Source organism: Pteropus medius, unplaced genomic scaffold (assembly GCF_902729225.1).
Source record: "Pteropus medius unplaced genomic scaffold, Ma_sr-lr_union100, whole genome shotgun sequence".
Lineage (NCBI taxonomy): Eukaryota > Metazoa > Chordata > Mammalia > Chiroptera > Pteropodidae > Pteropus > Pteropus medius.
Window position 1 is genome coordinate 54,704,077 of NW_024349800.1, and position 18,903 is coordinate 54,722,979.

At 42.1% G+C, this 18,903-nt stretch overlaps 1 protein-coding gene across 3 annotated transcripts; it reads left to right on the forward strand.

Annotated features, from left to right (window-relative positions):
* The first annotated feature begins 716 nt into the window (after positions 1-716).
* MATN3 (matrilin 3) lies at positions 717-17,558 on the forward strand. 3 transcript variants are annotated; one of them, XM_039887785.1, is made up of 8 exons: positions 717-993; positions 4,947-5,513; positions 7,956-8,081; positions 8,813-8,938; positions 10,331-10,456; positions 13,036-13,161; positions 14,718-14,828; positions 15,562-15,930. In XM_039887785.1, exons 1-8 carry the CDS (start codon positions 774-776, stop codon positions 15,675-15,677), a joined length of 1,518 nt encoding a protein of 505 aa, XP_039743719.1. In that variant the 5' UTR covers positions 717-773; the 3' UTR covers positions 15,678-15,930. The 3 variants fall into 3 exon arrangements, with proteins under 3 accessions (XP_039743719.1, XP_039743720.1, XP_039743721.1); XM_039887786.1 differs by having other exon boundaries at positions 718-993; positions 15,569-15,930; XM_039887787.1 differs by lacking the exon at positions 15,562-15,930 and adding an exon at positions 16,546-17,558 and having other exon boundaries at positions 719-993.
* Positions 17,559-18,903: the final 1,345 nt, after the last annotated feature.

Here is an 18,903-nt window from a genome sequence, read left to right on the forward strand (position 1 = left end):
TTCCGGAGAGGAAATGGGATGTAGGGAGAGAGCCTCTGAAGCCTGGGTGGGTACAGGCTGTCTTTCCAGCTAGCAGGGGGCTCTTTGGGAAATGTATGTTTGACTTTTTATTCCCGGTAATATAAGTTCAAATGTTTACGGATGTGTGAAGCAGGGATGAAAGAAAGCATTGCTATTCATGCTGCTAGAATCTGAGGTGGTTTTTAAAATTTGTTTTCTTTTAACCGAGAACACACAGCAAAACTTGGGTTACTTGACTGGGTGAATGAATGCAGTGTGAGGAGCAGGGTGAAACCTCGAGGCGGGCAGAACTGGCCAGAGCGGGAAGGCAGAGCCGGGGCCTCGTCGCTAGGACCCTGGGGAAGGGCCAAAGGCGCCCGGCGGGGGGGGGGGGGGGGTCGGGCCGGGGTCGGAGCGGGGGTGGAGGCCGCGGAGGGCTGCGGCCCGGGACGGGCCCCGCCGGGGATTGGAGAGAAGCGGAGCCGGGCCAGGAGGCGCCGGGCGAGCCCACCCAGCCGAGGCCCGGCCGCGGCGCAGGGCAGGGCGGGTGCGGTCCGGGCACCGCGCCGCTGGCCCGCTGGGCCCAGACATTCCGTTTGCGCCGCTGGAATGCGCGGGGCCGGCTCCTCGTGGCCCTGGGCGGGGTTCCGGCGGGGCGGGGCGGGTCCCCGCCGCGGGACCTTTAAATCCGCTGCCCCGGCGGCGGCGGGCTCAGGCCCGCGACTGACCCAGCCAGCGAGCGAGCGAGCGAGCGACGACCCACGCCGGACACCATGCCGCGCCGCCTCCCGGGACTGCGCCTGCTGCTCTGGCCGCTGCTGCTGCTGCCGCCCCTGGCCGCCCCCGCCGTCCCCGGAACTCCGGCCCGCCCCGTCCTCCCGAGGCTGGGGACCCGCGGCCCAGGGGGCAGCCCCGGGCACCGCCCCGCTCCGGCAGCCCCCACCGGCGCGCCCTATTCGGGGGGCGGCCAGCTAGGCGGGCCGCGTAGCGCAGGTACTGCCCAGACGGGGCGGGAGAGGCGCGCCGGGGAGGGACACCAGGCAGGGCGCAGGGTGGGAGGCATAGGTGGGCTGGGGATCCGGGCATCCATGCATTTTCTCCATCCCAGCCTGAGCCACCGTGGCGCAGGAGACAGAATCCCCTCCCCGATGAATCCCTTGGGGGAAACTGAGGTCCAGAGAAGGAAAGGAGACCTAGGTCGCTCCTAGTCAGGGCTAGGATTTGCGTCTCCCCAAGCCCGAACTCCAGTAACTGCCCCCTGCCATGTGGGCAGGGAGGGTAGGGCGGCTGTGGGAACACCTGTGCCTTCGAGCTCTGTCCCAGTCCGTCTCTGGTTCAGCTGAACCCTGAGATTCTGCTTTTAGTTCTCTGGAAATAGCTCCATCTCTATGGCCCCAGATCAGTGCCTGACCCTTCGCCCCCTCTTGCCAGCCCTCAGGCTGCCTCAGTCCCCTCTCAGATCTGGGCCAGAATTCAGACTTCCCAGTTCTGGGATGGGGTGTGAGGCCAGAAATGAAACCTGAATTGCCCCTGGATGGCGGGATCTGTCTGTTCTCTTGTTGCTGACCACACGTCTGTGCTTCAACAGACTGGACCCCAACCGCAACCAGTACTCTCTTAGGTCCTCAGACGTTCAAGACACTTTGGGTCTTTGGCGAACAATTCCATTTCCCTTTTGGGTCAGCAGTTGGTTCCTGTGGCAGAGCAAAGCTCTTAGGGCAGAGGAGATGGAAGATCACCTCATAACCCCCAAAAGCACATATGGGACAGGGAGGCTTGTCGAAATGAAGGAATCTGGCCAATCAGTATCAGAGCCGGAATAAAACTCAGGGCTCAAATCCCAGGCAAGGGTCTTTCCACTGCTACAACCTCCCAGGCTCTAATATGGTTTATGTAAGATTTAAACATCATTACCAAAACTCCAGTTTCAGTCTTGCTAGAGAGAGGCTGCACTCAACTATTTTCTGGGTGTTCAGTCTCATCTGGCCAGTGATGCTGCATGCCTCGGGTTGATACGTGTTGTCTTTCCCTCTCCTGCATCTTTCTGGATAATGTTGAGAAGGAGCACACGGATTCTTTCCTGCACCAGCCCCCAGTGGGGTAGGTTTGAAATGGTGACAGCATTGTAGCTGAGCCAGAAGGTGGCAGGGTTCACAAGGGTTAAAATCTGCTGGTAGCTAGCTGGTTGCTCCAGACTGGGAATAGAGGGAAAGCCTTTATTCTAGAAGTAAATCTTAACCTCGGGTCCTGACTCAGCTCCCTGGGGGATGGGACTGGGAGAAGGAGGAAGGATTTTGCATGGGGCAGCTATTGTTCCCCCTAAGCAGCCTGGTCCTTTATTACCTGGAATCCAAACTCATCTTGAATGATAATCCCATAATAAACATCACATTCCACCCTTTTCCAAATTCTCTCCCTTTTCAATCAGAAAAGTTGCTAAACTTTGCTATGAGCTTTTATTTCTAGCATAACTATTAGAATTGGCAATATTGTGAATATGGAAACATTTTAGGAAATCCAGATTCTCATTGTCTTGGTTTCCGAGAATCAAAGTGCTACTGTCTAGTAAAGGGGGGTGAGATTCAAAAGCAATTAATGATAGGGCAACCAATAATTTCCAGGGGGGTCCAAATCAGGAAGTAACCAGATGTTCACAGAATTTCCCACCATCTGAGCCAAGCCCCTATATTATTAGTTTCCTCTTGCTGCTCTAGTAAATTATCATGAAATTAATGGCTTAAAAACAACACATTTATTATCTAAGAGTTCTGCAGGTCAGAAGGCTGACACTAGTCTCACCAGACTAAAATCGAGATGTCAGCCGGGCTGCGTTCTTTTTGGAGGGATATAGGGGAGAATCTGTTTCCCTGCCTTTTTCAGTTTGTTGAGGCTGCCCTTATCCTTAGCTTGTGGCCTTTTCCCTCTATTTTCAAAGCCACCGAAGGCAGATTGAGTCCTTCTCACATCTCTTCTGCCTCCCTCTTCCATTCCTAGTGACCCTTGTAATTACATTGGACCCACGCTAATAATCCAGGATAACCTCCTCATCTTAAAATCTTTGACTTAATCTCACCTGCGAAGTCTCTTTTGCCCTGTAAAGTAACATACTTACAGGTTCTGGAGTTTAGGATATGGACATCTTTGGGAGGAGGTGTTATTCTGCCCACTGCACCCCCTGTAACTTTGCATAGAGGATTCCGTAGGAAAACCAAGTGGAGAAGGAAGGAATCAGGCACGTTTACTTATAAGAACATAACCTTGATATTAATAAGGACACATTTTAGTGTTGATGAAAGCATTGTCGGATATGGAGTTCATGTCATCATGTAATTTTCCTTGCTCTTGATCCATGGTAATGAAGAAGTGAAGTGAAATTCAGGAGTTTTTTTTTTTTTTTTTAAGACTTAATTCCTTTTGGCTTAACTAAATACATGACATGCAGCATATTTCAGGGTGCTGGCTGAAAGTCAATAAGCAGGATGTTTACTAGGCACATGAGATAATGTTGATTTTTGGGGTGGAAAATGTTGCCTTAGAGAGAGGTAAGCATGTAATGAAAAGCCCCCTAGGCTGGGAGCCAGGAAAGCTGGACCAATCCATGTTCTACCCCTTTCTAGCTCTTACGTCTCCCTGAGACTCAAGTTTCTCAACTGTAGAATGAATAGAAAAATCTGTGCACCTCTGACTTCACGGGGTTGTTGTGCTGGCACCCTGTGACCTCTAAGGTGCTATTGAAAGTAGGATATTATTTATTTTCTTAATTGAACCTCCAAGAAGCAAGATAAAAACAAAAGGATAACTTTCAGTTTTTAAAAGAGGTAATTCTTGTCCTAGGTAGGGTTTTTTTTTTATTGGCTATAAACTGCTTAGTGTGGGAATTTGTTCTGCATCCACCTTTTTGCCCTACTCACTAAGTGAACTGCCTTAGAGTAATATCAACTTCTAGCCTCTGTCAGGAAAGGAAAGAACTTTGATTAGTGCCTCATGCTCAGGGATCTTATTTTTATTTAGGGCTTATTTTTATTGAGAGAGGGAGAGAGAGAGAGAGAGCGAGCAGAACAAGATTGGAGGCAAAAAGATAAGAAAGAATAGATTAAAAAAAAAATTACTGTTACTGTAATGTGCCAGGTACTTTTGTGTAGGAAAGATCTAAGTTCATTGACGGCAAGGAATCTGGCTTATTTGCCTTTGTAGCCCCAGGGCTTACTTAATACATGGGAGGCCTGCAAAAAATTTTGGTGAATGGAAAAATGAAAGAGGTGACTAAGAGTTCGATGGGGCAGTAGGACAGATACCAAGTTGCAATTTCTGTTTCTTAAGACAAGGCATAGTCACAAAATCGGAAGTGCAATAAACATGGATCAGATTAGGTTGCCATCTTTCTTTCTATTTTCAACTTGGCTCAGGGGAGCTGGGCCCAGAGTTCACTAAACACGAGTGAATGACCAGATGGGAGGGAGATGTAAAGCTACTCTGGAGAGTGTCCGCCCCTCACGGAAGTGGGCAAGGGGCTGCCCTGGGAGTTCACCTTTCACACTGCTTAGGGACATTTTGTCCCCTTGACTAAGAGGGCCAAGATGCCCAAGAAAGGTCTGGAATCCATTCATTCATGGGAGTCACGAGGAATCTTGGGAACAGAACTTGAAGCAGAGGGATGAAGTTCTGAGTGAAATTTCCAGGCTCAGTCGGCCTGTTGCTGAGGTATTGGCAAATATTTCACGCTCTATGTGAATTCTCACTAGGGGATTCTGAAGGCCTAGGTGCTTCCGACACCCAAAGGGTGACAGTCTTGAGATGTCAGCAGGCAGTGGGGCGTTTGGAGGTAGGGGACGCTGCCTTTCTTGGCCTCCAATCCCAGAGTTCTCTGGGTGTGAGGAATTGCCCCATTTCTGAGTATGGTCAGATCTTTGCTTAGTCGCCTCTGTTCCCCACACCCTTCCTTGCAGGTGTTTGCAAGAGCAGGCCCTTGGACTTGGTGTTTATCATCGACAGTTCGCGCAGCGTACGGCCCTTGGAGTTCACCAAAGTGAAAACCTTTGTCTCTCGGATAATCGACACTTTGGACATTGGCGCGGCGGGCACGCGGGTGGCAGTGGTGAACTATGCCAGCACCGTGAAGATCGAGTTCCATCTCCAGACCCACTCGGAGAAGCAGTCTCTGAAAAAGGCCGTGGGGCGAATCACACCCTTGTCCACAGGCACCATGTCTGGCCTGGCCATCCAAACAGCGATGGAGGAGGTGTTCACAGTGGAGGCCGGAGCTCGCGGGTCCAGCTCCAACATCCCTAAGGTGGCCATCATCGTGACAGATGGACGGCCCCAGGACCAGGTGAATGAGGTGGCAGCTCGGGCCCGGGCGTCTGGTATTGAGCTCTACGCCGTGGGTGTGGACCGGGCGGATAAGGAGTCCCTCAAGATGATTGCCAGCAAACCCCTGGACGAGCACGTGTTCTACGTGGAGACCTACGGGGTCATTGAGAAACTTTCCTCTAGGTTCCAGGAAACCTTTTGCGGTAAGTCTTTGCCTTCAACTAGAAAAGATGTTAGAGTTAGACATTATGAATCCAAAGAAAAAGAGAATTCTTTTTTTTTTTTTTTTGTGGAAATTTTACGGAAAAACTGAAATGTAGCAATGCTTTTGTCTGGATTTTTTTTTTTTTTTTAACCAACTTAAGCACACTTTGTTGGTTTAGGAATATAGAGCTGCCTTATATATAACTTAGTTTGCTCATAAACTCTCCGTGTTTGCATTAGAAATGTGAAAGTCTGGAAATATCCAGGATAAATGATCCTGCTGTTCCCCGATGGGCTCAGAAAAAAATAAAAATAAAGAAGAACTCAAGACGCCTCTCTGCTCCCCTCTGCCCACCACTACATTTTTTCCAGATATTTTCTTTAGCTTTACCATCTCAAGACTTCACAGAACTCTGCTTGTTTTCCTGCAGAAGACAGGACCCTGCATCTGTCCACACAAGAATCAGCTGGCCTGAGTTCCAGTGTAACTGGCAGTCAGAGTGCACATGTAGTGAATACCTAGCTTTCAGGTTCAGCTCTTCCTCTATTTATTCTTTATGGAGGGACAAGATTAGGAATCGGCGAGCGAGACCAAGATTTCAGCCCTACTACTGCCCTACTACTCCATTCTTCCTTTAGGATATAGTTTGAAATTGGAATTTTTAGCATGGATTAGCCAAATCTATGACTATCAATCCATTCAAGGCCGGAGCTTATTATTAGTCACCGGTCAGAATGATGAATTTGTGGGATTCATACTTTATTTTTATTTTAAAACTTATTTGTTTATTCTATCTATCATCATCATCTTCTTTCTTCTTGCTTTATTTTCTATGATCTGTAGATACTATTTTGAAGCCCTCAATGGAATTTTCCATGCAGATATGGACAAATTTCTAGTTTAGTTTTAGTTTAAAACATAGCTACCTTTTTCTATATAATCTATCCCACATTTATTTATTCGACATGCATTTATTGACTGCTGATGACACAAAGGTAAAGTTAGTCCCTCTCTACCATCAAGCAACAGCCTGGGGTAAGGATGAGACAAACAAATGAACCTAAAATTGTGACTGTAAATTTCAAGGAGCTTTTATATCTAAATTAATGGGAAATTCAGCAATCGCCAGTTTATCAGGAAATGGGAGATGAAGTCTGGGTCTGGAGCAAAGTTTGGCCTCATCTGAGCCAGACCTGGCTGGGATCCCCTTGTCTTTCCTGTCCTAGGACACTGGGCTTTCATAGCTGTCGCTGGCTTTGGTGGCATCCACTTGGTTTCCCAGGAGAAAATGGCTTTCTTTCTCCCAGGAAAATCCCCCCACGCTTGTGAGTGAGAGATTTTCCATAGACACGCTGGTCTGTGGCAAAGTTGGGTCTCATAGCTAGCACCTGGGATTGAGCTTGAAGGCCATAAAGTAACAAGTGGTGAGTGGCAGTCTTTTCCTTCTGGTACAAAAGACCTGCTTGTTCTGGGGGCGGGGGGATGTCCTCGCTATGGAAAAAAAGACTGAGGAGCAGCTTGTTGTGGTCCATCGGCTGAAAAGGCTCTTCTTGGGAAAATATTAGCCTTGTCTTGTTGCCAAAGCAGTGGAGGCCAGGTTACCTGCCACAGGAGTGCCAGCCTCCTCCAACAGGCCTCCTCAGTTTCACAGAAATGACTAAATTCACTGATTCTTTTTTCAAAATATCGCACTAGGAAAAAAATTCAACGCGATATAAATGGCTCCAGAAAGGAAAAAATGGAGATACAGTTTAGCTCATGTAATCTCAATTATTTTGTTCTTTCTTTTCTTTTTACCTATTTGCATATAGCGTATGAGTTTATTCCCCTTACTGATATTTGAGGCCCTGAAGTTGCATATGTGTACATGTGCTACATATGCAGAAGGTAGGCGGTTCCTTGCATGGTGCTGTCTATCATTTGCATGTTCAAATATGCATCATTGCCGAAGCGTGAGCGAGTTTCAGGCCTAGAAAAATGCCTGTGTGTAAATTCTGTTCAGACACAAACTATAGAACCCTTGGAAACCAGATTCTGGCTGTCATGAGACAACTAGCTTATAGTACTATGAGAAATACATTATCATTCTCCCCATTTCTTGCTTTGGGGAAGCAAAAGTCTTTTTCATGGACAAGTAGATAAGCTGAATAGATATCAAGCTGCCCGACCCATGTGTGTCTGGCTTCCACTCCAAATTAAAAATCCTCGTTCTCCTTTGAGAAAGTCGATAACAAGATCTGTGATTTGAAATTAGTAGCGTTACTAGTTGAAGAAGGGTATTTCTTATAAGCCAGAGGCAGGAACAAATAGCCAGTGGTTATAGCGAACTAAAGGTAGAATGGGAAAGAAACTGGAGAGCGATGTCTTTTTGACATGGGAGAAAGTGCCTGAAATGTTTCTTACGTGTCGACACTGACTACTGTCAACTTCCTTTGCACAGCTGTGGACCCGTGCATGCTTGGCACACACCAGTGCCAGCATGTGTGTGTTAGTGACGGGGATGGCAAGCACCACTGTGAGTGCAGCCAAGGATATTCCTTGAACGCCGATAAGAAGACTTGCTCAGGTGAGGCCCGCTTACCGGCTGACTAGAACTCGTTTGGGGACCTGTCTCCAGGTTTTGGACTGGACTTAAGCTTTTGTCCTAACTGCCTTTTGGCTGGTTTACTGTTGTTTATCACAATTTTTCTCAAAAAAGAACATGAGAAGAAAAGTGAGGTAATACATCAATGAGCCTATCACAGTATTTATGACCAGTTTTAGAGAAGAGGATTCATAGGGAAAAGGGTTAATAAGGAAGGGGGCCAAAATTCTTTGTCCTTTTGAGGATTTGGAATTTTTTTCTTGATTTTATTTAACTAAATTCAAGCTACCGTTTCCCCTCTGTGACCATAGATGCTCATGGAATCTAGAAGAAAATTTAGGGAGGTCCTCACTCATCTGGTATATGAATACTTACATATGGTCAATGAAGAATGGGAATTAGGCCCATTAAAAAAAAAAATCCTAGATAAAAGTTTTTGAGAGGAAGAAAACTTGGAGATCATTTAATTCTCATTTTATAGATAGTGAAACTGAGACCCAAAGATAGGAGAAGACTTTCCCATGTCACAGGGTCTCTTAGTGAGAGCCAAGACCACAAAGTCGGCTTGCACCTTCCAGCTCAGTAGCTCTCTTGGGCCAAGCTGTCTCGTTCCACAAGCAGTGTGTGTGTGAGTGTGCGTGTGTAATATGGTCCATAATTATTTACTTACCACGTTTTCATGTGTTCACATTTGTCTTGGTCATTTTTGATAGCAATTGATAAATGTGCTCTTAACACTCATGGATGTGAACATAAATGTGTGAAGGACAGAACTGGCTCTTATCATTGTGAATGCTATGAAGGTTACACCTTGAATGAAGACAGGAAAACGTGTTCAGGTAAGTCGGGGAGGAGGCTTTACTATTGCTACCTCTCTGTCTACCTATCTCCCTGGCCAGTGTTGGAGGGGTAGGTCACACTGATGGAACTTGATCTGGTTTCCTCTCTTGCCACCTTTGGCTGTTTCCATTTCCGAGTCTTGTTAGAAAAGTTAGAAAGGGTAGCATGTGTGTATCACGGCCCACATGTGTGAGCGTGTAGTTCAATCTCTTCTCTGTACCCAGCCCAACAGGGAAGACAATTTAATAAGTTAAAGTCAAATAACACCCCATAGGATATTTATTACCTGCAGAGGGAAAACAGTAACTTCATAGTGGCGTCAGCTGGCAGACAGCACTTTAATTAAGTGATCAAATTTAACATCAAAGCAATGACACATAGTGACATCATGCATCCCCTGACAAAATGGACCGCCACTTCAGTGCTTCTGTGGTATTCTTAATAAAACTTCAGAATCACAAGGAAACATCAGACCACCCCAGACCGAGGGACATCCTACAAAGTAATTTTCCAGTGCTTTTCAAAAGTGCCAAAGAAAGGCTGAGGAAATGTTATAGATTGGAAGAGACTAAAGAAATGTGACAACTTATTATAATGCGTGATCCTCGTTTGGATCCCAGACCAGAAAAGAAACATTGGTGTCGCATCACTGGCAAAATTCGAATGATTAGTTAGATTAGTAGATTAGTAATGAACTAATCTTTAGATTAGTTAATAGGATTATATTAGTATTAATTCCTAGTTTTGATTGTTTATGCTATGGATATATAAGACGTTAACATTTGGGGAAACTGGATGAAGAACAAGACTTTTTTGTACTATTTTTGCAACTTTTTCATATGCCCGAAACTATTTCAAAAAGAAAAGTTTGAAAATAGAAAATAGTTAAAATAATATGTCAGTGCAGAGAAAAGTGCATCGAGTGACAGTTTGGGTCCTGAGTTCTGATGCTGCTCTGGGTAAGCTGGTCTCTTTTGGATTCAGTTTCCTCATTTATAACAGGAGAGGATTGAACTATAATTTCTTCAAACTCTAATTCTGTGTCTTTTTGAATCTAGTATAATTAATCACACAACTGTTGGTATCCCTCTGATTCAGCATAAATACAAACAAATCTAAAAGGAATGCTGTAGACAGTATTTATGAGATACTTAGATTATAAAAAACTTGATATTAGATGATTTTGGAAAGGAGGTGGGGGAAGTAGAAGAAAATGTATTGTGTGTGTAGGATTTTGTTTCACTCAGTTAACCAGTAAGAGTAAATAGTACGGATGGCTTTCATAGATTCTTAATAGATTTTATTTTTACATATTTTTAGCTGCAAATAAGATTTCTATATATGGGTAATAAAAGACTTTTCCACTTTTTCCCTGGACTTCTGTCTGGCAGCTCAGAATCAATGTGTTTCTGGCACACATGGTTGTCAGCACGTTTGTGTGAATGACAGAGCTGGGTCCCATCACTGTGAATGCTATGAGGGCTACACTCTGAATGAAGATAACAAAACTTGCTCAGGTAAGGCCCACTTGACCAATTCTTTCATACTTGGCTCCTTCTGTTGCAGTGAAACCAAGTTGCGATTTAGAGAGATTCTTCAAGGGAATTTAAAGAATCGGGCTTCAGACATTTTACTGTGCTTATAGACTAAGGGACATATTGCCCAGAGGGCAATGAGATCACTAGATTCTGAAAACATAGATCACTTTGGAAAATTACTGGAAAATAGGTAGGGAATGGGGGAATATGAGAAGAACTAATCGAATGTAGAATCCTTATCCAGGAAAATTTTATAGTTCTGGACACTGGGGGCTTGTAAAGCAAATGGGAAACTTTAGAAGAAATCCATTGGACAGTAACTATTTGTTGTTGTGATAGGCTGAAATTACACTTCTTTTTCCAATTTAAATTTGGCTTGGAACTTTTCTGTAGCGTTAATTTTAAAGCTAGATTGTGTTAGTAAAGGAGACTTTGTAAATAACTGAATTAGACCCACACAGATCTTCCAGTAAGTTTGAAGTAAGTTGTTCCCTGACAGTTTCTAGATGATCAATCTTCGGTGAATCTGAGCCTTATGACTTGGCTAACGAGCCTCTGCCAGAATGCTCATTCTCATTAACTTGATTTAAACTCACTGGCAGCATTTATAATATAAAAACACTCCTAAGAGAAATTCCTAGCCTTCCAGGTGGTGTTTAGCTTTGACACATTCGATATTTTTTAGATTTTATGTATATTTTCCTCTCCCTTGAGGAGAAAGATTAGGCAACCTTTTCAAAAGAGACGAAGGGAAATAACATATCACAAATTTTCTCTTTTTAAAAAAATGACATCAGTGAAAGAGTACTGAGCACCCGTTTAGTTCCTAGGACTGTGCTGGGACTGTGCTAACTAGCATCGTGGGGGCATAAAGAAGCATGAGTTTCTGCCTCTGAGCACCTTACAGGTTGGATGCAAAAAGAACCAACGCCTTAAGAAAGCAGAGACTGAATAGCCAGGGAGAGGGACTGACAGTAACTTAAGGACTGTGGAGTCGGGAAGGCGACACACAGCCGGTGGGACTGGAGGGGAGCCTTAGAGGATGGTGGAGGTTTAGATCCTGGAGTGGAGACAGGGCGCAGGTGAGGGGAGTGGCTTGCTTTGGCTTATTCAGGGGGGTAAGGCTACCTCAGGCGACATAGAGAGGACTCGTGGTTACACTTCTCAAACTGTTACAAGTGTCCCACTTGGTATTTTAAGCTGCCAGGAACATCGAAGTCCTGGGAAAAGGAAAAAACATGAATTTCCATTTAAACAGATATTATGGAATAAAATGGAACATTTTATTTTTAAAGGAACCCACGAAACAGCAAAGAAAATTTTCAATCAGGGTGGATGGCTCCAGGAATAGCCTTAGATGCCAGTAGCCAAAATTCTTCAGTGCCTACTGTGTGCACGCATGGTTCTAGCATTTTAGACACAGACACGTTCAGTGCTCACAGCAACTTTATGAGGAAACTGAGTCTCAGACAGATTAAGTAACTTGCCCACGGTGACTTGGCGAATGAATAGCAAGCAGAGCCAGCTTTTGAACTCAGGCACTTGCTTCGATGGTTATAAATGCTCTTAAACACTAAGCCATACCGTCTCATGGTGCAAAGCAAAGGGCAACATTAAAAGAAAGACTATGGTGGAGAGTTAGTATTTATGTATTTTGGAGTAATAATGGATAGCAATGTAAAGTTGGGGTACATAACACGGTTGGATCCCTTCTAATGGCCTGCTTTCTCCTTGCTGGGTAGTAGGAAGGCTCCTAAATGAAACGCGGAGGCCCAGGAAGGCGCCAGGAGTGGAGTCATGTTCAGTGTCATCTCCAGAGCTGGCCTGGCTGCTAAGCTGGGTTGAGGGGAAGGATGAAAATTTGTATTAGGCATTTTGCTGGAACGATCTGAGTTGTTTTAACGATGAAAGGGAATATCAGTGTTAAAGTTGGAAAGACCCTTCATGGAGAGATCATACTTCACTATCCAATCATATACATCATCATCATCATTACCATTTTTCTATCGCGCACACGTGCGCACATGCACGTGTGTGTGTGTGTGTGTGTGTGTGTGTGTGAAGGCCAGTGTTTTCTGCCCCACTTTGTAAACTACCAAGGGCAAGTTTTTGGTCATCAGAGTCCTTTTTGTGCATCATCGAATTTAGCTCCATGGGCAACTAGGTCCCCAATCATAATTTTGGTGGCGGCGAAGAAGATCCATGTAGAGCTGGAGATGTTGGAGTCGTTGATGGTTATCAGGAAAGGCTGAAGGCGAGTTCTGGAATAGAATCAAGACTCAGTGAGGGCAGCCCCACTGCTATGGATAGGAAAACCGAGAAGGCACCCCCAGATGTCAGCAAGAAATAAAAAGAAAAGGGGTATATTTAATAAAAGGCGAGGCTAAAGGGATGTGAGATGTGGGGGAGAAAAATAGGCTTCGTCTGAAACATGGGAGATTTGTTGCTGATGAGTGAAGAATTTGTTCTCAACACTTTTTGGGACCAAACCAGAAGCCTGTGTTTAGTTTCTCGTTGTAATGTGTGACTGTTTTCTTCCCTGCACCGCTCCTGGTCAGTTCGCGACCAGTGTGCCCTGGGCTCTCACGGTTGCCAGCACATTTGTGTGAGTGATGGGCCTGCATCCTACCACTGTGACTGTTACACCGGCTTCACCTTGAATCAAGACAGGAGGACATGCTCAGGTGAAGACTGTCCCTTTAATCTTAATTCGTTTAGTAGGACGATCTAGGAGTACGCTTTCCTCTCGCCAAGCCTGAAGCACAGTTCTGAGTCTTTCTCTTGGCTGGAATCCTCCAGTGGGTCCCAGCTGTCATCAGAATGAGCCATGCGATTCTTCTCTCCATGATCTGGTTCCATCCTCTCTTTAGTTAGAAAGAAAAATCGCTCTCGGGCATTTTTTTTCCTACTCCTGGAAGTGGAGGGGTGGGGGGTGGAATTCCAGTATGATTTATAACGATTTAGGCCCTAACCATGTTTGTTTAGCCATTCACTTATTTATTTGTTCTTCAAGTATTCATGGAGCTACTGTTTCCTATCTAGTACTCTGCTAGATTCCGAGGCAGGAACTGGAGACAAATCGATGTTTTGTAGTTTGCAGCACACAGGTCTTGAACTTCTTTTGTTAAATTTATTCCTAAATGTTTTATTCTTTTTGATGCTATCAGGAGTGGATCCATCTCTTAACTTTCCATTGTGCTACAACCCAGTTGTCCAAATTTCTGTGGGATGTTTCAATTAGAATATCCCACCGAGCCCCTGCCCTCACAGAGCTTACTGTCTACCAGGCCACACACTGGGAAAGTATCAAAAGGGCCAATTTTATATTCTGTATGGGGGTGAGGGGCATATACTTGGTATTCAGTAGAAACTTTCTCGTTTACTGACTAATTTACGGATCGAGATGGGATTTGAGCTGGCCGTCCCTAAGTGGTTCAATAGGATTTAGACAGGAAGATAGATTATATTTAATCGAGTGAATGTGGTCCCCCAGCCCTATATCATATCTTTGTGGAATATGGGAGAAAATGTAGGAGCAAAGGACCACTCCCTGTCCTCAGATGTGATGTCACTCTTATTTCTATTAGGCATCTTTAGGGCCTATGATACTACGTAGGAATAGCTGCCTCACTGAATTACAGAAAAAAATAGGAGTTAGCATTGTCATTCTCCCAGGTTCTTTGCTTAAATGTCAATACAAACCTTAATTTTTAGTTCCAAATTATTTATGGGTAAGAACTGTAACTCTCAACTGAAACAATTCAAGAGAATACTATTTTATATAGGAAATCAGGAATGATCTAGTTTTAATCCTTGATGTATTTTGGCCACACAAGTAAAGGTTTTTCTCATTTTCACTTTTTAATGAGGACACTATATCACAAGAAGATTGTCTTACTTCTGCATTCTTGGTTTCCTGCTATATCATCCTTTTGAAACTTTTTATCATGGAAGATTTTAGACAATCACAAAAGTATAGAGAACAATATAATGAGCTCTTATGTAACTATCACCCAGCTCTGATGATTGTAAACTTGCCTTCAGCATCTCCTAAATCAATTTTTTCTGTGACATTAACATTCCAAACTATTTTCTCCTCTTTCTGTGTGCTCTTATACCCTTCTACCTTCCAGAAAATGCATCTAGTTGTCTTAAAAATGGAACTATAGGATCACAGATTTCCCGATTTGCTATGATTTCTAATTAGCTATAACTTTTTGTATACTCTCGTTGTCATCAGTCATTGAAGAAGCACGAAGACTCATCTCCACAGAAGATGCTTGTGGATGCAAAGCCACGCTGGCATTCCAGGATAAAGTCAGCTCGTATCTGCAGAGGCTGAACACCAAAAATATCCTTTCTGGAAGGTTTCCTGCTTCTGCCTGAAGCCAACCTAGGTACTGCAGTTGAAACAATCATTTTAGGATATTCCACAGGATAAGGCCCTATGTTCTTTAAGTTTTAAGATGAACCATAGTAATACTGTACAGCTTTTATTTTTTGGATTTAGAGTTCTTTTTAAATGCTTTAATAGGCTGTTTCACCCCATTCACTATTTGCATATAAAAGCTGCACGTTTATTTTTCTTGTCCTTTTCCATCTTAACAGATGGAGCTATTATGCTGTGATTCCTTACTATGGCTTTCTTAGTTTAGAGTCTATACATGCACAGAATGAGTCACCTGATTAATGGGGTGTGAAAGCTGAGACGGCGCGTAGTTGTACACTTTGGCTAGCCCAGGGGTGCAAAAGCAGATTTCAAAATGTAATGTGGTGCCATCTCAGAAACTTTCAAAACCAGTTCTTTAGCCAAAGGAGTAATTCAGGAGAAGTCTTTTTTTCTTAGCTCAAATTAACACTCTTCCTAGGGATCTTAGGGGAGTGGTATTCAAATTGTGATAGGGATACTCTAGGAGTAAGTAGGCTTTCAAGAGGTATGGTGTGTGTGTGTGTGTGTGTGTGTGTGTGTGTGTGTGTGTGTGTGTGTGTGTGTGTGTGTGTGTGTCTGTGTGTGTGTAGGGTGGGGACAGTTTTAAAGGGACCAGTTTCCAAATTCTTCACTTCCTTACGTCGATCTGCCTGAAATGCTACTTGGGATCAGTTGGCTTTCTCTTGTCCCATCTCTCACTTCAGTATCACAGGAAAGGCATGCCTCTCAGGTAACCTGAATCTTACCAAGGTGAATTTCTTAGAAAAGTAAAATCTGCAGAGAGCCAAAACAAAGAAACGATTCAACATTTTTTAAAAATCAAGGCTTCGTGACACTGCTCCCTCAATCCATTCCATTAAGCGATACCTGTTCAATTAAATTTTACCTTTTATTTTTAATGATTTTATGTCAAAATTTGTAATATATTTGTTATATGGATCCATTTATGTGCTCATAATAGTTGTAATGATAACTCAATCCAGGTGATTAAAAAAATTAAGGCCTTATGGTCAAAGAAAATTAATTTAAAGGTAATTTCAATATAAATGTGTGTGTGCTTGTTGTTTAAGTTTGCATCAGAGAAGTATAAGAGAGTGATCAAGAAAAGATTTCCAAGTTTCAAAGTAGAATAAAATTCTGTGGAGAAGGTGGGAAGGAAATATAAATTCAAAGAAATACAAATTCCTTTATTTTAAATATTTTATTTTAGAAGAATAGTACTAGGTATCAATTCAGTATAGTGTTAATATTACATGGAATATATTTGAAAGACTGATTTAAATTTTATTTTAGAGACTCAATATTTATAATAGCAGAAATTGCATATATTATAACTAAAACTTAAGACAATTTTCATATAATTTAAATATGCTCAAGACATCACTTATTTATCAAAATTATTTTAGAGGACATATGAGTAAAAAATGTTCGAAGACCAATGCTTTATATCAAGCTCTCTAAAGAACAGAATTTCTGAGTTTTAGATTATATTAGACTTTTGATGAGAAAACAATTTCACTCTTTTTCTTTATTTACACTAAAACAATTATTTTTTTTATCTTGTACTAAAGTGTTTGAAAGTGTATCTATGTTTTCTAATGTCTAAAAACAAATGGTGTTGGCCTTAACAACTAGCCACTCGATGACATTTTGGAGAAGTTGCAAGCAAATGAATATGGACAAATACATCGTTAAATTGCTCAAAATTTTCACCCACAAATATGGAGAACTTAATATATTTAATACTTTTGCATACTCCAATGTTCCTGATAATAATTTGCCATTACAAATGCTTGAATATTACTGGATAAGTAGTTTGAGGATCTTCTGGAGAATCAGTGTCATTTTTTCTAAGGAAATAAATGTCCAGATCCTTAGTAAAAGCAAACTTTAGTGTCTCTAAGCTATGACTGTGAAATGGTTGGTAGTCAATAGAATGAAAGTTCAATATTCTTTTATTTACTAATTGAGCCATTTAATTTTTAAATGTTTATATTAGTAAGATAACCACACTTAAGTGGGAACATTTGATCTATTTTCTCTTGATAGTATTTATAGTATAAACCAGTTTTAATACTGAGAGTGTAAATTGTACAAAGTATTTACACTTTTAATTAAGGAATTTAATTAAAAGTTCCTTTAATTAAATTGAGGTGAATAGAATTTAGAACTGTTTCTTTAATACTTTTCATTTTTTGCTCATTTTTGCTAATTATTGAAGTTGTGATCAGGGGATTATAAAACATATAACTAAAACTAGTTAACAAAGATCAAGTGAACATTACATGCCATTTTTCATTCATTCTGATGTTAGAAAGGAACAAACGACTAAAAACTTTAGTTGTGAATTAAGAGTGTTATAAATCCTAAATTTACTTTATTGTTTTACTTTAGGATCCAATCAACAAAATTATATATTTATAAATAATAAATATATTTCATAATAAAATATAACAAGAAAACCTAATGTCGTCTTTTTAAATGTTAGTGATAAGCCTAACAACTTCTTTTCACTTATATATTTGATGCGTATAATTTTTTTCAGCTTTAAAGCTTATAACTTTTAGAAGAAAACAGTCCTTTAAATTGTGTACTACTCAATTCTCTTTTTGGTTTGTATTGTCTTTAGTGTAATAAAAAACTTAATATCTATTTATTATTGTCATGCTTCTTTTTGGTGACTTATTGTACCGATTTTGTCTTTTAACATATTTCCTTAAATTACACTGAATTAGGTTGACAATGCAACAGTTTCTTGTCAAAGAACACAATGTTGTGACTCTTCCTATAATTTATTCTCATGCTCTTAAGGTTAAAAATGTAACTTCCGGTTAAACGGAAAGGCTTTGATCAAGAATGTTGTGGGAGAGGGACTGAAACAAAATTATCTAAATTTCGATAAAATAATGATGAGAGTACATTAATATATATGCCTTAAAAGCAAATATAACTTACAGATGTAAACCCAGAAACAGTCAAAAATCTAAAATATAAACTTTAAGGGGAAGAAATGAATAATAAACACATATATTATATGCAACATATATTGTTATTTCTCAACACCGTTGAAAGGACACAACATTGAGCAGTATTATTTCCCAAACTCATTTGAGCACAGAGCAATTGTGCTGTAAAGAAGAGCTCACATGCAAGGACTGGGGGAAGGTTATTTAGAGGTGATTTTCCAAGAGTGTGACTATTAGTAACTGGCTACAACTAACCATGCCTTAAATTTAACCAGTTGGTTGGAATCCCATCTTAGATAATACTCATTTTCTTCAAGAGTCTAGTTAGTATAGGGAGCCCATGAGTAGGTGCCAACATATCTTAGGAATTCACAGTTTGGTGCTGTGAAAATGCAGATACATGTACATTTGAAATGAATATGTATTATCTGAGTGGAATGGGGGGTTAAGTGTGGAAAGAATGTCTCAGAGAGACTTGATTGGTGCGTTTGGCTGGGTACAGTTGACCAAGAGGGTAGAGACATCATAGGATATGTAAAATGGCCTTGGAAACAGAGAGTAATGGTGGAATGCAGACAGCATATGGGCATGCTTAGAGTGGGGGCACCACAGTAAAGACATTTTAGGATTGAAGGAAGATCTGATTTTAGCTGAGGTTTAGATTTGGTAGGAAAGGCACTAGGACCATTGTTAATTCTCGAGTGTGCTGGGTGAGGTGACAGACTCAGGTCAAAAATTTGAACTTTATTTGCCTGAGATGGGGAAAATCTCTAGGTGGTAAAATTAGCTACTGTCTGCATAAAGTATATACTAGATTATGAGAATCAATAGTGGTAGCTGCAGAAATGGTAAAAGGGAAAACCAGAGATAAATAAAAAATGGGCGAGCTTGAATAATTTCACGGGAGTTTGTGCCCTAAAATTGTGGTGCTTTGTAACTCTCCAAGGATTCAAAAAGGACAGGAGAGAATTGAAAAAAGAAATAAAGTAGAAGAGAATAGTTGACTCCAGGCCAGAAAATGCCAAAACACC